The 17,444-nt window shown below is 44.6% G+C and overlaps 1 protein-coding gene across 6 annotated transcripts in view; it reads right to left on the bottom strand.

Annotated features, from left to right (window-relative positions):
* LOC311241381 (inosine-5'-monophosphate dehydrogenase 1b) overlaps nt 1–13,119 on the bottom strand; it is a 64,342-nt gene extending 51,223 nt beyond the window's left edge. Inside the window, exons 1-3 of one of the 6 annotated variants that reach the window (XM_084330180.1) lie at nt 13,079–13,119; nt 2,341–2,439; nt 2,093–2,173 (exon numbers count right to left, since the gene is read on the bottom strand). In XM_084330180.1, the coding sequence (XP_084186306.1) occupies nt 2,093–2,173; nt 2,341–2,438 (179 nt within the window). In that variant the 5' untranslated portion in view covers nt 2,439; nt 13,079–13,119. Of the gene's footprint in view, nt 1–2,092; nt 2,174–2,340; nt 2,440–4,079; nt 4,384–13,078 lie in introns of those variants that run through there. The other 5 variants (XM_084330181.1, XM_084330183.1, XM_084330184.1 and 2 more) reach the window with 5 other exon arrangements.
* Between the last annotated feature and the right edge of the window lie 4,325 nt (nt 13,120–17,444).

Raw genomic sequence — 17,444 nt, 5'->3', positions numbered from 1 at the left:
TTTCACCTAGTGGTATGAGACGTATTCTTCGTATGGCTGCACGTACCGCACCGTCAAGCCCATACCGTAAATTCACGGGACGAATACACGTATCGGTACACCCCTATTGGCAATACATCAGACCGGCAGTGTGTCATCAGACCGGCAGCGTGTCATTAGCACTGTGCTGCGATTGCCAAGACTTTGAGTGTAAACAGGGTATAGGCAACGTTTATTTACAAACTACAACTTTAGGACAAAAACAATCAAGCGTAATTCATGCCTAAGACTGTCAAGTCCCAGAAATAGTAATTACCTCAAGTGTTGGGTCACCCAGAGATTTTATAAGCAGCACGATAGCAAATGTCCAGGTAGGGAAATGGGGAAATTCCCTTCCACTGAAATGGAGGAAGCCTGAAGGGACATGCCCGCAGCATGACTTTACACAATAATGCAAAAGCTTGATGGCATGCAGTGTTGGAAAGTATGTTTGACATAACTCGATCCACTGATAAAACAAATGTTTTTTTTTCTATTTTTATTTAAATGTCCTGCTATCAGTTTTTGTACAGACCAAATATAATAGCAATCTACATGAATAGCATCTGCGTGTCCCCCCCGCCCCCCCATAGGCGTGATTTGCAAGTAGAGCCAAAGTACCCGAATGTGCCGGTCTGATATATAGGGACTTTAGGACCTGACAAAAGTGCATTCATGAGGCAAAGCTCTGAAACTGCATGATTAAAGCCCACTGTGACCACCATAGAAATGGAGAAACACAACGCCTTGCCTTGTGAAATTGTTGTGAAAGAGATGGAAAACAGAAAGTGCTTATGAGGATTAATAAACAAGGGGGGGGGGGGGGGATTAGTTAAGACATCCAGTCACCAGCATGCTCGTGAGGAGTTAGTGAGAACATGGTGAGAGCTAGCAGGTTAAAGAGGTTCGCTTGACAGGAAAAACTTTCAAGAATCACGCAACAGGCAATTCTTAATAGCCCCTTTCACACATGCACTGGACTACTGAACTTAACTGCACAATAAATCGGAGCATGTTCGGAGTATGATGCGAAAGCAAATGTTCTAATTATTCCTCATATAGTTTATCCTCCCGTCTCTCCAGTCCCGAGCGTAATGACCGACTGAGCCCATGTGAGAATACAAGCAGATCATTGTCCGCAGAACCCACAGCGAGCGAGTGTTGCGTGTTGATTAACGTAGACTAACCATGTTCCATACGCAACAATGTTGCATATAGTTGGCCTTTTCCCGCCGATAGTTAAATGAAAAGGTATAGGTTTTGAATAATATGTATATCCTGTGTCATCTTCAATTTCCTTCTGGACCAAGGAAAAGACACATTTGTGATAAATATTTGGGCGAGTTCACGAGGTGCTGCCAATATGTTCCAAAAAGTGACAGTGTGGAGGAGCATGCAGAGAGTGAGACTGCAGAGAGCGAGACTGCAGAGAGCGAGACTGCAGAGAGCGAGACTGCAGAGAGTGAGACTGCAGAGAGCGAGACTGCAGAGAGCGAGACTGCAGAGAGCGAGACTGCAGAGAGTGAGACTGCAGAGAGCGTGTGTGTGTAAAATCCAGTTTGTGGCACTGTACAGCACAGCACAGCGTCCGTTGCTTATTTCACCCTGTACTGAGTAATGGCTCGAGCTAGGTAGCACCCCTTGCCTAAACCAAGTGGAGTAACTTTATATGCAACACATGTCCGTCACAGAGAATGGCAGGCGGTCCGTGCTACATGTGTGAACGGAGTCAGGCAATGATGCTCCCGAGTCTAAGGGCATTGTGTCCAGAGTGCATGTGTGAAAGGGGCCAATGGCAGTTAATAAGTCAGTCACATTATTACTGGAAGCAAATATCATCCCCAAGACCAAGATTAATCTCAGCATTCAAACATCACTTTACCCACTCCATTCATTTATTTTGATATACCGCCATATACAGGGTTAAGATATATATATTAAAAAAAAATTGTGTTTTCTTATTAAGGGAACTTTAGCAGGAACATTATATGCTTCCCCTGATGAAACTCATCATTTGACAGAGATTCTTATCATTAAATTGTCAAAATGGTTAGAATTTGACCGTTCTACTCACTTGTAAGTCAACCCGTCCCCTTTTGAGCATAGCTCTTCAGCCGTTTGACCATCGGAGACAACACACTGTTGGTCAGATCTGCTGGTTCAAAATGTGTTGCCATTACAAAGCGCCCGGCGCACGTCGCACTCGGATGAGGTTTGTGAAAATACGAGACCGTACTTTTAAATGATTCAATTTCTTTACTGAGAATGAGATTGAGCAAAAAACAAAAGTGCATAGCCTTCGAAGATGCAATTTTAACTTACTTGTAAGTGAGTCCATCTCCAATGGAGAACAGTTGCTGAGCAGACGTCCCGTCCTCTGGAACGTAGCCCGTACCGCCACTGATGAGGTAGTCTGCCATGCTGTCAAATGGAGAGGAGAAATACACTGTAGTCCAAGGTAGACAATGTGAAATATAGCTGAAGGCTGAAGCCAGTCAAAGGAGGCAGTCGGTGTAAAGGAAATAGACACCCTATTGATGACAAGATTTCATGACCTTCCAAGTACCAGAGACATAACCATAGCAACACCCGACATCTAGCCCAGGCAGTGCGCACCTGCGCGAAGCAGAAAATAAACATCTCCTTGTGTGAGATAATGAATTCTGCATTGGCGTCAAAAGACTAAACAATCGGGCGCATTTCTCCAGATGTACACAATGAGAATAACCCACTGCAAAACACACAGACACGGCGTGATGGCGTGATGACGTTTTGCAGCAGTCATCGGTACGCTTGAAAAGAAAATATGGGTGACACACTAACATGTATAAGACAGGTTTGCCATTTTAGCTTGGTGGTGCTATGGGGGGGGGGGGGCACTTGGAGACAACAGCCCCGGAAAAATAAAGCACATGAATACGAAAAGGTCTATAAAACACAGCAAAGCATATTTGAAAATGAAATGTTTGGGAAATGAACATTTTACTTGTAGGTTTGGTTAGTATCATCCAGTGGCCTGGTGACCTACATTGTGGGAACAGTATCTACATTAAGATAGCTGCGTGTAACATACACAGTGTGCACACGCACACACACAGTAAACAATGCCCTCGTAATGCAAACCCCACCCCCAACAACAACAAAACAGCACACTGGCCATGCCAGTGACATGGTTGTGCAAGGAACTGATGTTAACCCTTTCACTGCCACACTACAGAAGGTTAACCCTTTCACTGCCATACAACAGCAGGTTAACCCTTTCACTGCCACCCTACCAAACGGTTAACCATTTCACTGCCACACTACAGAAGGTTAACCCTTTCACTGCCACACAACAGGTGGTTAACCTTTTCACTACAGAAGGTTAACCTTTCACTACAGAAGGTTAACCCTTTCACTACCACACTACAGAAGGTTAACCCTTTCACTACCACACTACAGAAGGTTAACCCTTTACTATCACACTACCGACGGTAATAACGTTAGCCACCTATAGCCACAGAGAGAATGGGTATAAAAACATGAACATCATCATCAGCTATAGGCATAGCTAGCAAGCAGACAGCCGCTGAAAGCAAAGCATTGTGAACACAATCACCGGCGAGAGATATGCCACACAACGTGCATGATGTCTCACCTAATGTCACCTGTGGTTACATGTAGAACGTTATCTTCCACAACAACCCAATGTATTAAAAATACCAAGACAAACGCCGAATAAACACATACCTTGCGATGGCTATAACGATAACATATATATATATACGACGTTAGAATATAACAGAGACTGTGAGGTGGTGTGTATATTATCTGGAGATAGTGCCACGCTGCAGGTTGAGGGTTGAGATCCAGAAGTCATGTGCCAGACATGTGCTAGCTTAGCTTTAGCTTAGCATCACTAGCCCCGCGGCTAACTCACTGAGACGCTGCTAGCTCGATGCTGGACCTTCTTCACACAACACTCCCTATAGTTGAGTTACTGGAACATAGAGAACATTACACACAAGACTGACTCCCCCACCCTGCTGTCTGTGGCTCCCCGAGCTAACTTAACCCAGTACCTGGTGATGGTGATGATGATGATGATGATGCACACGGTGACCACGTTCCCAGAGAGAAGGAGGAACTGTCCAGCTGTGCGATGGAGGAGGAGGAGGATGAAGTGGATCTAAAAACGATGATGAACAAAACGTCCCTACTACTTTGAAAAGCAACCGAACCGTTGTTGTTGTTGTTGTTGTTGTTGTTGTTGTTTAACGACAGTCGCCCAACAACTCTATATGTGAAATGGATGATGATCGGTGCTGTTCTCTCTAACTGTGGCAGTAAAACACCAGATTGATTGCCTAGCTGTCGCTTGCTTGTTGGCACAGCGTGTCTGTGTTATGTACTGCTGGCAGCACCCGCCTACTCGTCACCACATCCCTCCTCCTCCTCCTCTTCCTCCTCCTCCTCTCAGTCACAAGGATCAGCCAACCCTCTCTCTCACCTACTGCTGCTGTCAACCCTTTCACGGACATGACACGACAGAAGGTAGTGTGATAGTAAAGGGTTAACCTTCTGTCGTGTGGCAGTGAAAGGGTTAACCCTCTGTGTATTGTCGCAGTGAAAGGGTTAACCGTTTTGGTAGTGTGGCAGTGAAAGGGTTAACCAGCTGTCGCGTGGCCGCAGTGAAAGGGAGCTCCACAAATCATTTTAAACCCAGATTCGGCTCAAACAAGGGACTAAACACGTTTAGCAATTATGCCACATCAATGTGGAACGCCCTACCCAAAGCTGTAAAGGAATGTGAATCACTACCCACTTTCAAAACCACTCTCAAAGAACACCTACGGGAGACTGCAATTCGATACTGGCCCCTGTAAATGTCCTAACCCAACCCCCTCCAATGTACAGTAAATGACCAAGTATGGTTTTGTCAATATTCCAATGTACAGTTTTGCTTGTACAGTTGTACAGTGTCCTCCACCCACCTCTCCTACCCAACCCCCCACCCACCCAACCACCTCCAATGTACGTATTGAGCTGTACTGTACTAGTCTGTACCCATTCTGCAATCTGTTAATAAAGTTATCAATCAATTCAATCAATCAAAGGGTTAATGCTGCGACATTAGGACTTGACAGGCCACACGCATGAGACAAGCCCTCCTAGATGAACAATCATGTGGTCTAGCCCCACACAGGCACGCATTCCTCAGATAACTACTGTTGGCTAGAGATGCCAGTGCTTGAGTCTGCAGACTGAAGCAAAAATTTAAGTTTGTTTACGATGGAAAAGTACACCTGTACCTACTACCTAGTAGTCCTATTCGGACAGGATGGATGCCCCTTTGGCTGACACAGGAAGGTTTTTGGTGTTCCATGCAGTTTATCCCTATTCTAATCCAGATGGGTTACACAGTGGTGCTGACCGTTGCATGTGGGCAGGAGGAGGTCAAAGAGTGCGTATAGAAGCCTGATGAAGCCGAGTATCGGCCTAATATCTCCCTTGGTCAAGATGATGCGCCTTGGACTGACACAGGCACGTGCACACATAGAGCCCAAGGGGTGCTTGAGCACCTGCCCTTTTGAGCCTCGTAAAAAAAAGTGCCCTTTGCTGTTACGCATATAGACTGCCCTTCCAACTGAAAAATGTCAGGATAGAATCAAAATATTCGGTAAAGAGAGAGAGATGCCCCATATTCCATTGCAGTTTGCACGGCCTCCTCACCGTGCCTCTCCGCGGACCTATATATTTTATGCATAGCGTGGGTGGTGATGATGAAGATGATGATAGAAACCGCTGTGGCGCATACAGTTGAATGCTGGTATTACACTCACTGAGGGACACGAAGAAGTCAAGTCCGATGGGATTTGGGAATCTCAAATACAAATCGGGATTGGAATAAAAAAGGCATTTATATTAAACAATACAGAATACTTCTTGGGGTCTGTAGGGTAAGCACTTATTCCCTCCCCCCTGAACATTTATGGAGATGTATGGGCCTTTTAAGTCAGTGATAAAAGTGTCTTTCAGGGATAAGTGAGCTCCTGCTCTGATTATTATAGTTCAATATTCAATATTTCATCACCAAAACCCCCCAAAAAGCATAAAAAGGGGCCCCCCCCCCCCGCCCGAAAAGGGCCCTTAAAAATCTGGCTTGCACGCTACACACGCTCGGTTAAAACACACACAGGTATAGTGCCCTTTTCAGCCGTTGAGCACCTGCCCCTCTAAAGTCATGTGCACGTCCCTGACGAGTAGGTGATTTTTTTGTCTCATCTTTCATGCGGAGGCCCGGGATTTGAATCCAGGTGGGTTGCATAATGCACTATAGGCCTGTATGTCCAAGCACTGACAAAATGGGATTACTTTACCTACAGAAAAGTCCCAAGATTGTAGTAGAGAGCTAACTGGTGAAATTGAGTTGACGGCTTAGCTGAAATAAGTCTTCATGATTCAAATAAATTCACAATTGGAGGCCTGTGTAGGCTAGTATTAGCTTGAGGCCTGGTACAGGGAAATTAACCTTGCACGGCAGCTGCAAAGACCATCTGGCAGGTTACAGGAAGATAGGGTCTTTAAAACAAAATACTTTTTTTTATCTTGTGTGTTATTGCTTATGTGATCAATGTGTTATACAACCGTTTTCACGATGATTCTATATATGAAGCGACGCAAGCACAAAACCATTAGACATTAAACATGCACAAAGAAGAGGATATATTCTATAAAAACAGACCTAATGTAGGCCTACAATGGGTTAAAGCAGTGCTTCTCAAACTTTTTCTGTCAGGCCCCCCTTTGGCGGACCAAAATATTTTGGGCCCCCCCCCCTCGCCCCAACAAAATAGTCATGAAATGGGCCATGTTTAAATTGATTGAAATAACACCAATATCGTGACCTTTCAAATTGGCCCTATATTTTGTTTTCAGAGCTGTCATGGATGAAAAGCCAGCTTCACACAGATACTGTATGTGGTGCTGAATGGTATCAACACCTTAACTGCTGCATCATGAGATACTTGGTGGGCCATGAGATGAGATACTTAACGAATACACCGAAACGGTGATTGACTATGTCTGTACTCAGGTAGAAGAAACAATCCCCTCCACCAAAATTAAAATCTACCCAAATCAAAAGCCCTGGGTAGACAAATCCGTCCGTGAGGCTCTGAAAGTGCGCACATCAGCATACAACACCGGGCTGGTGACAGGCAACATGGAAGAACACAAGATGGCAAGATACAACGTCAGGAGAGCAGTAATAGAGGCAAAACGGCGTTACAGGGATAAAGTTGAACTTCAGTTTGAACAGGCTGACTCTAGAGGCATGTGGCAGGGCCTCAGAACAATGACAGACTACAAAGGAACCCCCCTCAAACTGAACAGTGACATCTCCTTAGCAAATGATCTCAATTCCTTCTATGCGAGGTTTGAGGCTGTGAATAACAACACCAGCCTACAAACCACGGCAATGGGGGGGGGGGGGGTCTGCTGATGGAGACTCAGTGTTCAGGGTAACAGAGCATGAGGTGAGACGGATCTTTAAAAAAGTGAATATCAGGAAGGCAGCAGGACCGGACGGCATCCCCGGCCGCGTCCTAAAAGTCTGTGCCGACCAACTGGCCCCGGTATTCACTGACATCTTCAACCTGTCCTTGGAACAGGCTGTCATCCCCACCTGTCTGAAGAAGTCCACCATCATCCCTGTACCCAAAAAATCTACGCCCGCTTGCCTCAACGACTACCGCCCTGTAGCCCTCACCTCCATAGCCATGAAGTGCTTTGAGAAGCTAGTGAAGGGCTACATCTGTTCCTCCCTCCCCATCAACCTGGACCCTCTGCAATTTGCATATCGCCCCAACAGGTCCACGGAGGACGCCATAGCCCATGTGCTGCACACAGCAGCATCACATCTGGACAAGAGGCAGGGGAACTATGTGAGAATGCTGTTCATCGACTACAGCTCAGCATTCAATACCATAGTCCCCTCCAAACTCATAGCCAAGCTCAGGGACCTGGGCTTGAACTATGACCTGTGCCAGTGGGTCTTGGACTTCCTGACGGGCAGACCCCAGGTGGTAAGAGCCGGCAACTGCACCTCCTCATCCATCACGCTCAACATAGGGGCCCCCCAGGGCTGTGTTCTGAGCCCCCTCCTCTACTCCCTGTACACACATGACTGCGTAGCACAGCGGAACAACAACACCATCATCAAATTTGCTGATGACACAGTAGTGGTGGGACTGATCTCTGCCAACGACGAAAGGGCCTACCTGGAAGAGGTAGAGAACCTGTCACAGTGGTGTCAGGAGAACTGCCTCTCCCTGAACGTCAGCAAAACAAAAGAGATGATTGTGGACTTCAGGAGGTCGGGGGTCAAGGACTACAGCCCCCTCAGCATCGACGGGGCACCGGTTGAGAGAGTGAACAGTTTCAAGTACCTCGGAGCCCACATATCCGAGGACTTGACATGGACCACACACATTGACAGTGTTGTGAAGAAGGCACGACAACGCCTCTACTTCCTCAGGCGCCTAAGGAAGTTCCAAGTCAGTCAGAAGATCCTTAGGAACTTCTACTCATGTACAATAGAGAGCATCCTGACCGGCAACATCACCTCCTGGTTTGGGAATAGCACTGCACAAGACCGTAGCAGACTACAAAGAGTGACACGTTCAGCCGAACGCACAATTGGAGGGGGGCTTCCCACCCTCCAGAACATTTACATCAAGCGGTGCAAGGGGAAGGCTAAGAGAATTATTAAGGACTCGAGCCACCCGAACAACTGCCTCTTTGAACTGCTGCGGTCAGGCAAGCGATACCGGAGTCTTAAGGCGAGCACAGAAAGACTCAGAAGAAGCTTCTATCCCCAGGCCATCAGGCTGCTAAACGAACAATAATCGCTAAACGAACAATAATCACTATGCAACAACCATCAAATGCACACAGCACACACACCCACACGCACACACTCACTCAAACAAACAACACACTGCAGCACCCACTCTCCACACTTTAGATCACACAAACACACTTACACTTTATATTTATTGATAAAGGATTTGCACTACAACTCGTACACCTACTGTGAATTGTACCTAAATTGCACCTCGTCCCATTTCTCCATTTCTGCCTTGCACTATATAGTATTGTATATTAGTACACTGCACAGTATTGTATATTGTATGGTAACTACGTCTATTCTGCATCGAACATTGTACATATGTCTAAACTGAACACTGTGACCGCTTTTTTTTTTACTTCTAATTTTATTATGTTTTTATTTCATACTTATCTTGTCTTGCACAGTCTCTGGAGCGCAACAGTAAGAAGCATTTTGTACAAAAGTATTCTGTACTTCTGTATGACAACTATTAAAGAAACTTGAAACTTGAACTTGAAACTTGGTACTCAGCACCACACTCTGAAACTAGCTCTCTAGGTGGTATCAGATGAGATTTCAAAGAGTTCTTCCAAGAGTTTGGATGGAGATGTGTCAGGAAGCTTTGTCTCAATGTTGTCTGTAAAGGTTTTTTTTATCCAGAGTAACTTGGTGATCCTTTTCTGTGTTTTATTAAATAATGATTTTCAGATTTTGAGAAATGGTATTTTCATGGAGAACAGTGCAGCTGCAACAGATAGCACTTTAGTGATAATTTTCTGTAATCATTTTTTTTTTTTTTTTATATAAATCTCAAGGCCCCCCCTGTCACGCCACCCACTTTGAGAAACACTGGGTTAAAGGAACACGGCAACATTATGGGAAATGCGTTTACTGTCTTCTCCAGAGTTAGACAAGCTACCAATTTCCTCTCTGTGTGTTCAGTAGAAAGCTATCCAGCTGCAAGCTAACATAGCTTAGCACAAATTAATGGAAGCGGATACGGACCACTAGCCTAGCTTAAAACTCTGGTAGAGGTGTGTTTGGCCAACAGCTAGGTTAGTGCTCCTCCTTATCCACGTCCATTCATTTCTGCTAAAATTAGATTAGGTTCAAATGTATTGTCATTATACAGGACAGTAGGCCTACAAGTACAGTACAACGGAAATAAGTTTGGCATATCTAATCAGAGAGCAAATATAACAGTAAAGTGTTGTACAGTAATAACAATATATGTACAAGTGATTAAACTGGACTAAATATAAATTAGTAGTACTACTGAGTAATAATGATAATCGGATATATGTACAGTGTTATAGTATTATTATGTACAGTGATACAGGGGCTATGTAAGTCATATTGGCCAGCGGTATAACTAGTAAGAGTAGGTAAGGAATATCTACAGGTATGTAAAAAGGATTATATGCAGGTATATACAGACAGATATGGATAAATATATATACAGTAAATATAAATAATATATATACAGCATATACAGCATTTTTGTACATGCTATCATACAGAGTTATATGGGTAGACTATAGTTTAAGGTAGGTAGTTATGATTACAGGCTAGCTTGCAGCCAGATATCTTTATACTGAACACACAGAGAGGACATTGGTACTGTATCTATCTTCTTGTCTAACAAATCTGAGGAACTGGTTTCTGGTCAGTGTGTGGTGTATACTACCCAGTCACCCTAACCCTAACAAATCTGAGGAACTGGTTTCTGGTCAGTGTGTGCTGTGGTGTATACTACCCAGTCACCCATACCTATAACAAATCAGAAGAACTGGTTCCTTCATATGACTTGGTATCTCTGCAATCTCAAACCAGTGGCAATTATACCAAGCAATACAAAAGGCAGCTATTCCTCATTACATCACAGGTATTTTAAGTTGATCATCTCCAGACAGGATATTCAAGATGTTACTTCTCATAAATGACATCAGTCCTAGTGATCTTTAACCAAACCAGAAGATATTCACAGTCCCCTCTGGTTGCTAAATACTAAATATAAGCAAGGGTTCCCTGACAGCCAAGGTGACTCAGGGGGATCTTCTCTCTTATCTATGTTTGAAACGTATTTAATGTGGGTCATCGACGCAGATATGGGTCAGCGAGAACGGTAGCTATTTTCAGCCGTTGATTCATCCATGTTTGCTTTCCCCTGTGTGAATGTGCCGCCATGCTGCTTCGGTGCAGAGAGGGCATGCAGAAATGCCAGAATGAGAACATTATGTCAAGGGTATTTTTAACACAAGCTAAAGGCCTCTCTGCAAGCCGAACCAATATGAGAGTATTGAGAGAGATGTAAATTGACCCTGCTCCCATGGACTTTATTTACATGCAGCCTTGTGAAAGTGCAGCAAAGGAAGGTGGCTGCTAGCCATGGAAATGAGAGAGCCTGCATAACATGCATGCTCAAAATACGTTTAAATAATTGTTTATGTTTTTGATATTGCTTTTGGGAGTTGGAAACATCATGACATTATATCGATGTTTCTTTGCTTTGTACTTCCGTACTTCCTTTGTCTTTTGACCATCAGCTTTGAAAGAAATGTAGCTTGCTTTGGCAAGCACGCTCAAAAGATGAGTACAGCTTCTTGTGTTTTGGATATTACTTGTATACTTGAATTATCATGGCTTTCTATTTGCACTTCCACAATTGTTTTGTCCGGAGTTCATTGCAGACAGTTTGGACAAACCTCTTATCCCTCAATCTGACTCAAGTCCCTGTTATTATATTATATTACAGAGGTCATATGAAAATATGAACACCAGTAGTGTATAAGCTGAACATAATAGCTACATAACATAATAGCTCAGGACATTCTATCCACCTCAGTCCCACAAGTTTGCACTGAGTTTGAGAAGAGGGCTCTTGTGTACTCTGCTCAGTTTACCTGGAATGGACTTGAAAAATCTCGCAACGTCCCTCATATGGGATGTTTTTCGGACTTTTTGCAACCGGCACTTTGGCGACCCTTAGTGGCTCGGGTGTGCATATTCTGTAATACAATATATGTATCGAAATGAAGGCGTATTTGTTGCCTGTCGATAGCGACGAAATCCGACAAAATCCGTTGAGCGGTTCTCGAGTTACATGCCGGTATTTGAGGCTTGTGTAAAGTACACGGTATTGCGCAAAATACCACTCCCGACTCAGGCTCCAGTAGTTCCGTCAATCTAGATCCGATCCCGAAAATGATTGTGGATCGTTGTAGCCAATGAGTGTGGCTTTCCAATGATACCCCACATGCATGTATGAATCTAAAAAACTAAAACAAAACTAAAACACGAAAACAGTAAGAGAAAAACAGCCGAATGAATTGAAGTCTATGAGGAAACTGAGTTTTTCTTTGTACACAGTTTACCAAAATTCCTCCTAATCACTCATTTCTGAATGGATCTTTATGAAATTTGGATATGTACTACATAAGGCGTCAGGCTATGGCTCCGTCTGGATTAGTAAGCCATACCACCTTCTGGGGAAATACTACCTTTGGACTACTAACTACTACAGAAAAACTTGAGTAACAAGTTTTTTTACAACTCAAGTTCAGACCTATGTTACTCTATTACGTTAGCACTAAAAGTGAATTTTCTTTCTGGAATCAGAAACTTCAGAATGTCATATTTCAAAAGAGACCAGGCTCATGCATGTGCTATAAGTATAAAGTATGTTGTTTTGGTTTGCAAAGTATGCAGTCCTCAAAAACGAAAACGAAAATGGCCAGGAGACTCATTGCAGGTTAATAGGTTAAACTCCAGGCTTTTATTACTTTGCACAGTTTTAAAACACTAATTACTGACCTTTTACTGACCGATATTGGAGTGTGCAAATGCTTCTCAGGTTAAGCATTTGCTCTCTCGGGCTGCTGCTTGCTCTTTTTATATTAATCTTTTTGTCCTTTGTCTATGTTCATTTACTGTCCTGTATGGTTGTTTTGTTGTTGTTTTATGTCAGGTGTTGCTCGAAAAAGAGCTCTTTGAGCTCAAGTTTCTTACCTGGTGAAATAAAGGTTAAATAAAAATAAATAAATAAATAACATAAACCTTTTTCTGATACACTGTGAAGAAAGTCAAATGCAAGGGTGTCTGTGTTCAAGGTGAACTAATGATTGGAGTAGTATTCTAGCACCCGTCTGTCCTAACGACAGCTCGTCTTTCCTCTCGTCAGTATCTCACCTCTCTGGGCCCAAGCCTGCCTGGATGCGCGTGGCGCTGTACCGCTGGGCCGCGGTCTCGTGTCCGTGGCCGTGGGGGCTCAGTCGCACACAGGGGTCCTCTTCTCGGGGGGAGAGGTCGGTGCGCGTGGTGGGCTCAGTGTCCTCCGGGGCTCTCTGATAATCCACCTGGTGGCTCTCCCTTTCTCCATCCGTCCCAAAGTGTTCATACCCGTACCCCTCCATCTTTACTCCAAGGTGAGCCTCTGAAGTCGATATCCTCGACCTTTGCCCTTTAACCTCCCTGCTGTGACTCCACAAGTCAATCTGATCTTGAAGTAAAACCCAAGTCACAGGAGGAGATGCCAACTGGCTAAAAGTTGCCTTCAGGTTGGAACAGATTCAGCCCTAGGATCGACTCCTCTAAACCCAGCACACAGGAAGGAGGAATTCAAATTAACTCCATGACCCCGAGCCCGGCGTTCGAGTACAGTACAAGGAGGAGTCACTTGTTGGAGACACAACAAAACACATTCTTATCCAAATCCCACAGTCTCTGCTCTGGTGTTGATTCGACCGCTGACCCTCAGAGAGGAGATACGAAGCGGCACAAATAATTCCACACGGCGGAAGGAAGAGTAAATAAGAGAAGAGAAGAGTAAATAAGAGAAGAGAAGAGAGTAGTCCACTCCCTCTGTATCCCCTTGCAGGGTGCACCTGCTATAGGAGAGAAAGCACAAGCCACCTCTAGGTGTGTCAACAGAGGGCGTCACCTAGGAGATTCTCCTGTCGAGAGGGTGTCGTCGTGGAAATGATGCCAGCAGCGGGGGCTTGATGTTGTTGTGGAGAGGCTGTCGTCCTGATGTCTTCCGACCGTTGGAGAGGCTCTCCACCATAGAGAGGCGGATGATAATGGAGAGCGGACGTTTTAAAGATTACATAGAATAGCCATGAAAGGGGCCTAGACTAATAGATAGACTGAAAACAGTCACAGCCCAGAGGGCTTCGGCGGAAGTTGAATGGAGTGCCATCGTTTTGTCCTGTTGAGTGCCCCACGAAGCGCCCTCTCTATTTTTCTCTCTCTCTATCTCTCTCTCTTTCTCTATCTCTCTCTGTCTCTCTATGTCTATCTCGCTCTCTATCTCTCTTTCTCTCTGTATCTCTCCCTCTTTCTCTCTCTCTATCTCTCTTTCTCTCTCTCTATCTCTCTCTATCTATCTCTCTCTCTCTCTCTGTCTCTCTCTATATATGAGGTTTAATCCTGCTTTCTGTCAGTGGCACGACCACGTCACTTTCACAAAGAGGATTTGGAGAATTAGAATGAAGAGCACTAGACGCTGGGCGAGAGCAGCACTTAAACACACATCATAAACAGCCATATCTCTGTCACCACAGTGTGTGTGTGTGTGTGTGTGTGTGTGTGTGTGTGTGTGTGTGTGTGTGTGTGTGTGTGTGTGGGTGTGTGTGTGTGTGTGTGTGTGTGTGTGTGTGTGTGCGTGCGTGCGTGCGTGTGTGTGTGTGTGTGTGTGTGTGTGTGTGTGATTGTTTTGTCTCTGTGAGGCGTAACCAAAAAACCTACATTGTGGCAGGATTAAACTATGGCCTTTTGAGGACTATAGGCGTATACCGTATTGTTTCTCATCCTGGGGCCAATCTGAGGAGTTCAGTTTGTCACCCTTTTGACCCAGACTCATAAAAGAACCACCGCCTCTCTTGCCAAGTGGAGAGAGACCCACAAGCCATTTTTGAACCATCGTCTTTTAAGTGACTGTTACGTTCCAGCATGCGGCTGTTGCATTTTGTTTGTCCTTTTGTGTCTTCCCCCCCTCTATCTCTCTCTCTCTCTCTCTCTCTCTCTCTCTCTCTCTCTCTCTCTCTCTCTCTCTCTCCCTCTCTCACTCACTCCACCTGCTACTCTGATCCAGGTTCCTGTCATTCATCGAGACACCAATAGGAACCCAGCCAGTCATCAATCAATCCACCAGTTGACCAATCGGAAGCCCTCCTCTTTTTTTTTACTGTATTGACAATTGACATACTGTATATCATTCTTGTTCAGGGTATATTGTCAGATCACCATGATGTCCTGGCAGGATATGCTGCCCAGTACATTCCTGTCACCAGTCATTAGAGTATATTTATAGTCATTTAAATTATCAAACATAAATAAATGAGTAGCCCCTGGTGACATGTTTTAATACCCCAGTTGATTGGCTGAGCTCTTGATACAAGGACTTAACACAAAACAGGTCAATATGTTTGTTTTTTTGTATATAGGCCTAATTGCTTGCTGTATTCTTTTTTTTTATCCACTTTTTCTCCTCCATTTTCTATTTTTCTCCCATCCCAATTTAGCCGTGCCAATTCTTCCCTCCCCTGTATTGAATGTTGCTCGCATATGCCCCCCACTGGCCGGTTGTAGGGAGGATAGAAGCCTTGCATCACATGTCTCCTCCGATACATGTGGAGGCAGCCTGTCACATCTTTTCACCTGCCAGCGAGGACTCTCATTGGCGAGGTGTAACGTGTGGGAGGCTCACACTGCCCCCGCCATTTTCCTGTCTCTGCTGTGCAGGCATCCCCCAACCGACCTGTAGGAGTCACTGTTCACAACGTCCAGATTACCACCCATCGACTTCCACCCGCTAACTCTGCCAATTGAGTCAGTATGACGGCCGGCCCAAGCCGGAGTCGAACCCGGTGTCTAATGCGTTGGTGACGAGCGCAATGTCCGCTGCGCCACCCAGTGCCCCTGCTTGCTGTATTTTATAGATGTAGAAGGTTTGTTTATGTTGGTATTGTCTGTAAACAGTGGAGCAGACACAATTGTATTCAGATGTTACAGTTTGTTCCAGCGTGCTTTCCATCCACAGATCAAACTCCTCCGAGAACGTACGTGAATATAACTCCACATTGATGTCATTTTGAAAAGATCACGTATCTGGGCTTTAAATAATTCATTAATAATCTAGTACTTTAAGGCCATAGATACAAAAAAAAATTTATGTCCCAAGCCCATATGAAAATACTATATGAACTAGGGAGGGCTGACCTCGAATAGTCGACTAATTGATCGAAAGGAGCCGTAGTCGACTGCCAACCTCTTAGTCGAATGCCAAAAAACTAAAAATAATTGTATTATTCCTTCCAAAAGCAAAGAGGCCTAGAAGCGTGGCTAACGCTAATGGCGCTAATACCAGAGAGGCTAACTGCCTAAGAAAACGGGCACAGAGGCACTGAAAGAGGATTTCACCCGTCTCTAATGAACACACTAGACAAATATCAAGATGTATCCAACCGTGGACCAATTGCATGCTTTCGCAGAGGACAAGAAGCCTTCAGTCGATGCCTTCAGACATTAACCCTTTCACTGCCGCACTACCAAACGGTTAATCCTTTCACTGCGACAATACACAGAATGTTAACCCTTTCACTGCCACACAACAGCAGGTTAACCCTTTCACTGCCACCGTCGGTAGTGTGATAGTAAAGGGTTAACCTTCTGTAGTGTGGCAGTGAAAGGGTTAAGCACCCCCCACAGCCCAAATGGAATGATATATATATATATATATATATATATATATTTATTTTTGCATCACAATACAATAATAATAATAATAATACATAAAAAGACATCCCAGGACAATAACTTAACACAACATGACAAGACAATAATTGAGACAGACTGTACAGTGATCATCCCAAGCCCCCTCCATCACCATACACAGCAGCCACGATCCCCAACCCTCGAGGACCCCGAGTCCGGCGCCCTAGCGAGTCAAAGCATCATGCCTCTTTAACACCACGATCCGCCGAGGCCCCAAACCAGGGCCCCCCCCACCCCGCAACCATCCGACCCAAAGCCAAAGGGGGCTCAGAACATACACATAATCAATTATACAAAAAACACAAAAGACATAAGATATACATGGACACTCGCTCGTTCTCCTCCTCCCACCCCCCCCCCCCCCCCCCCGCTCACCCAAGGCCCTCAACGTGAGTCACACACACAATACATTATTCAGTAATCAAAATTTCCAAACTTATATGCGTTCTTTTAACTTTGCCACAGCAGCCAACCAAATTGCGATATTAGATTAATTAACCCCTACAACACGTGCAGTGGATATCTCCAGATAGATCACATCAAGATAGGTGAGAATCCATACCTTCGGGCAGTGTTTGTCTGGGTGAATCCAACGTGAGGCAATCAACTTATTGGCGGCTGTGAGGCCGGCCAAAATGAGTCTTTTCACATGTGTAGAGGTCGGTAATTGAGAGACATCATTCAATAACAATACAGAAGGAGATACAGGTATGGTCAGAGAGAGAAAATATCTGAGAGCTGAGAGGTAACATTTTCCCAAAAAATCTCAACAGGAGGGCAT

The sequence above is a fragment of the Notolepis coatsorum genome, assembly GCF_963971535.1.
Source record: "Notolepis coatsorum genome assembly, chromosome: 15".
NCBI lineage: Eukaryota > Metazoa > Chordata > Actinopteri > Aulopiformes > Paralepididae > Notolepis > Notolepis coatsorum.
This window is presented reverse-complemented; position numbering and strand designations above follow the sequence as displayed.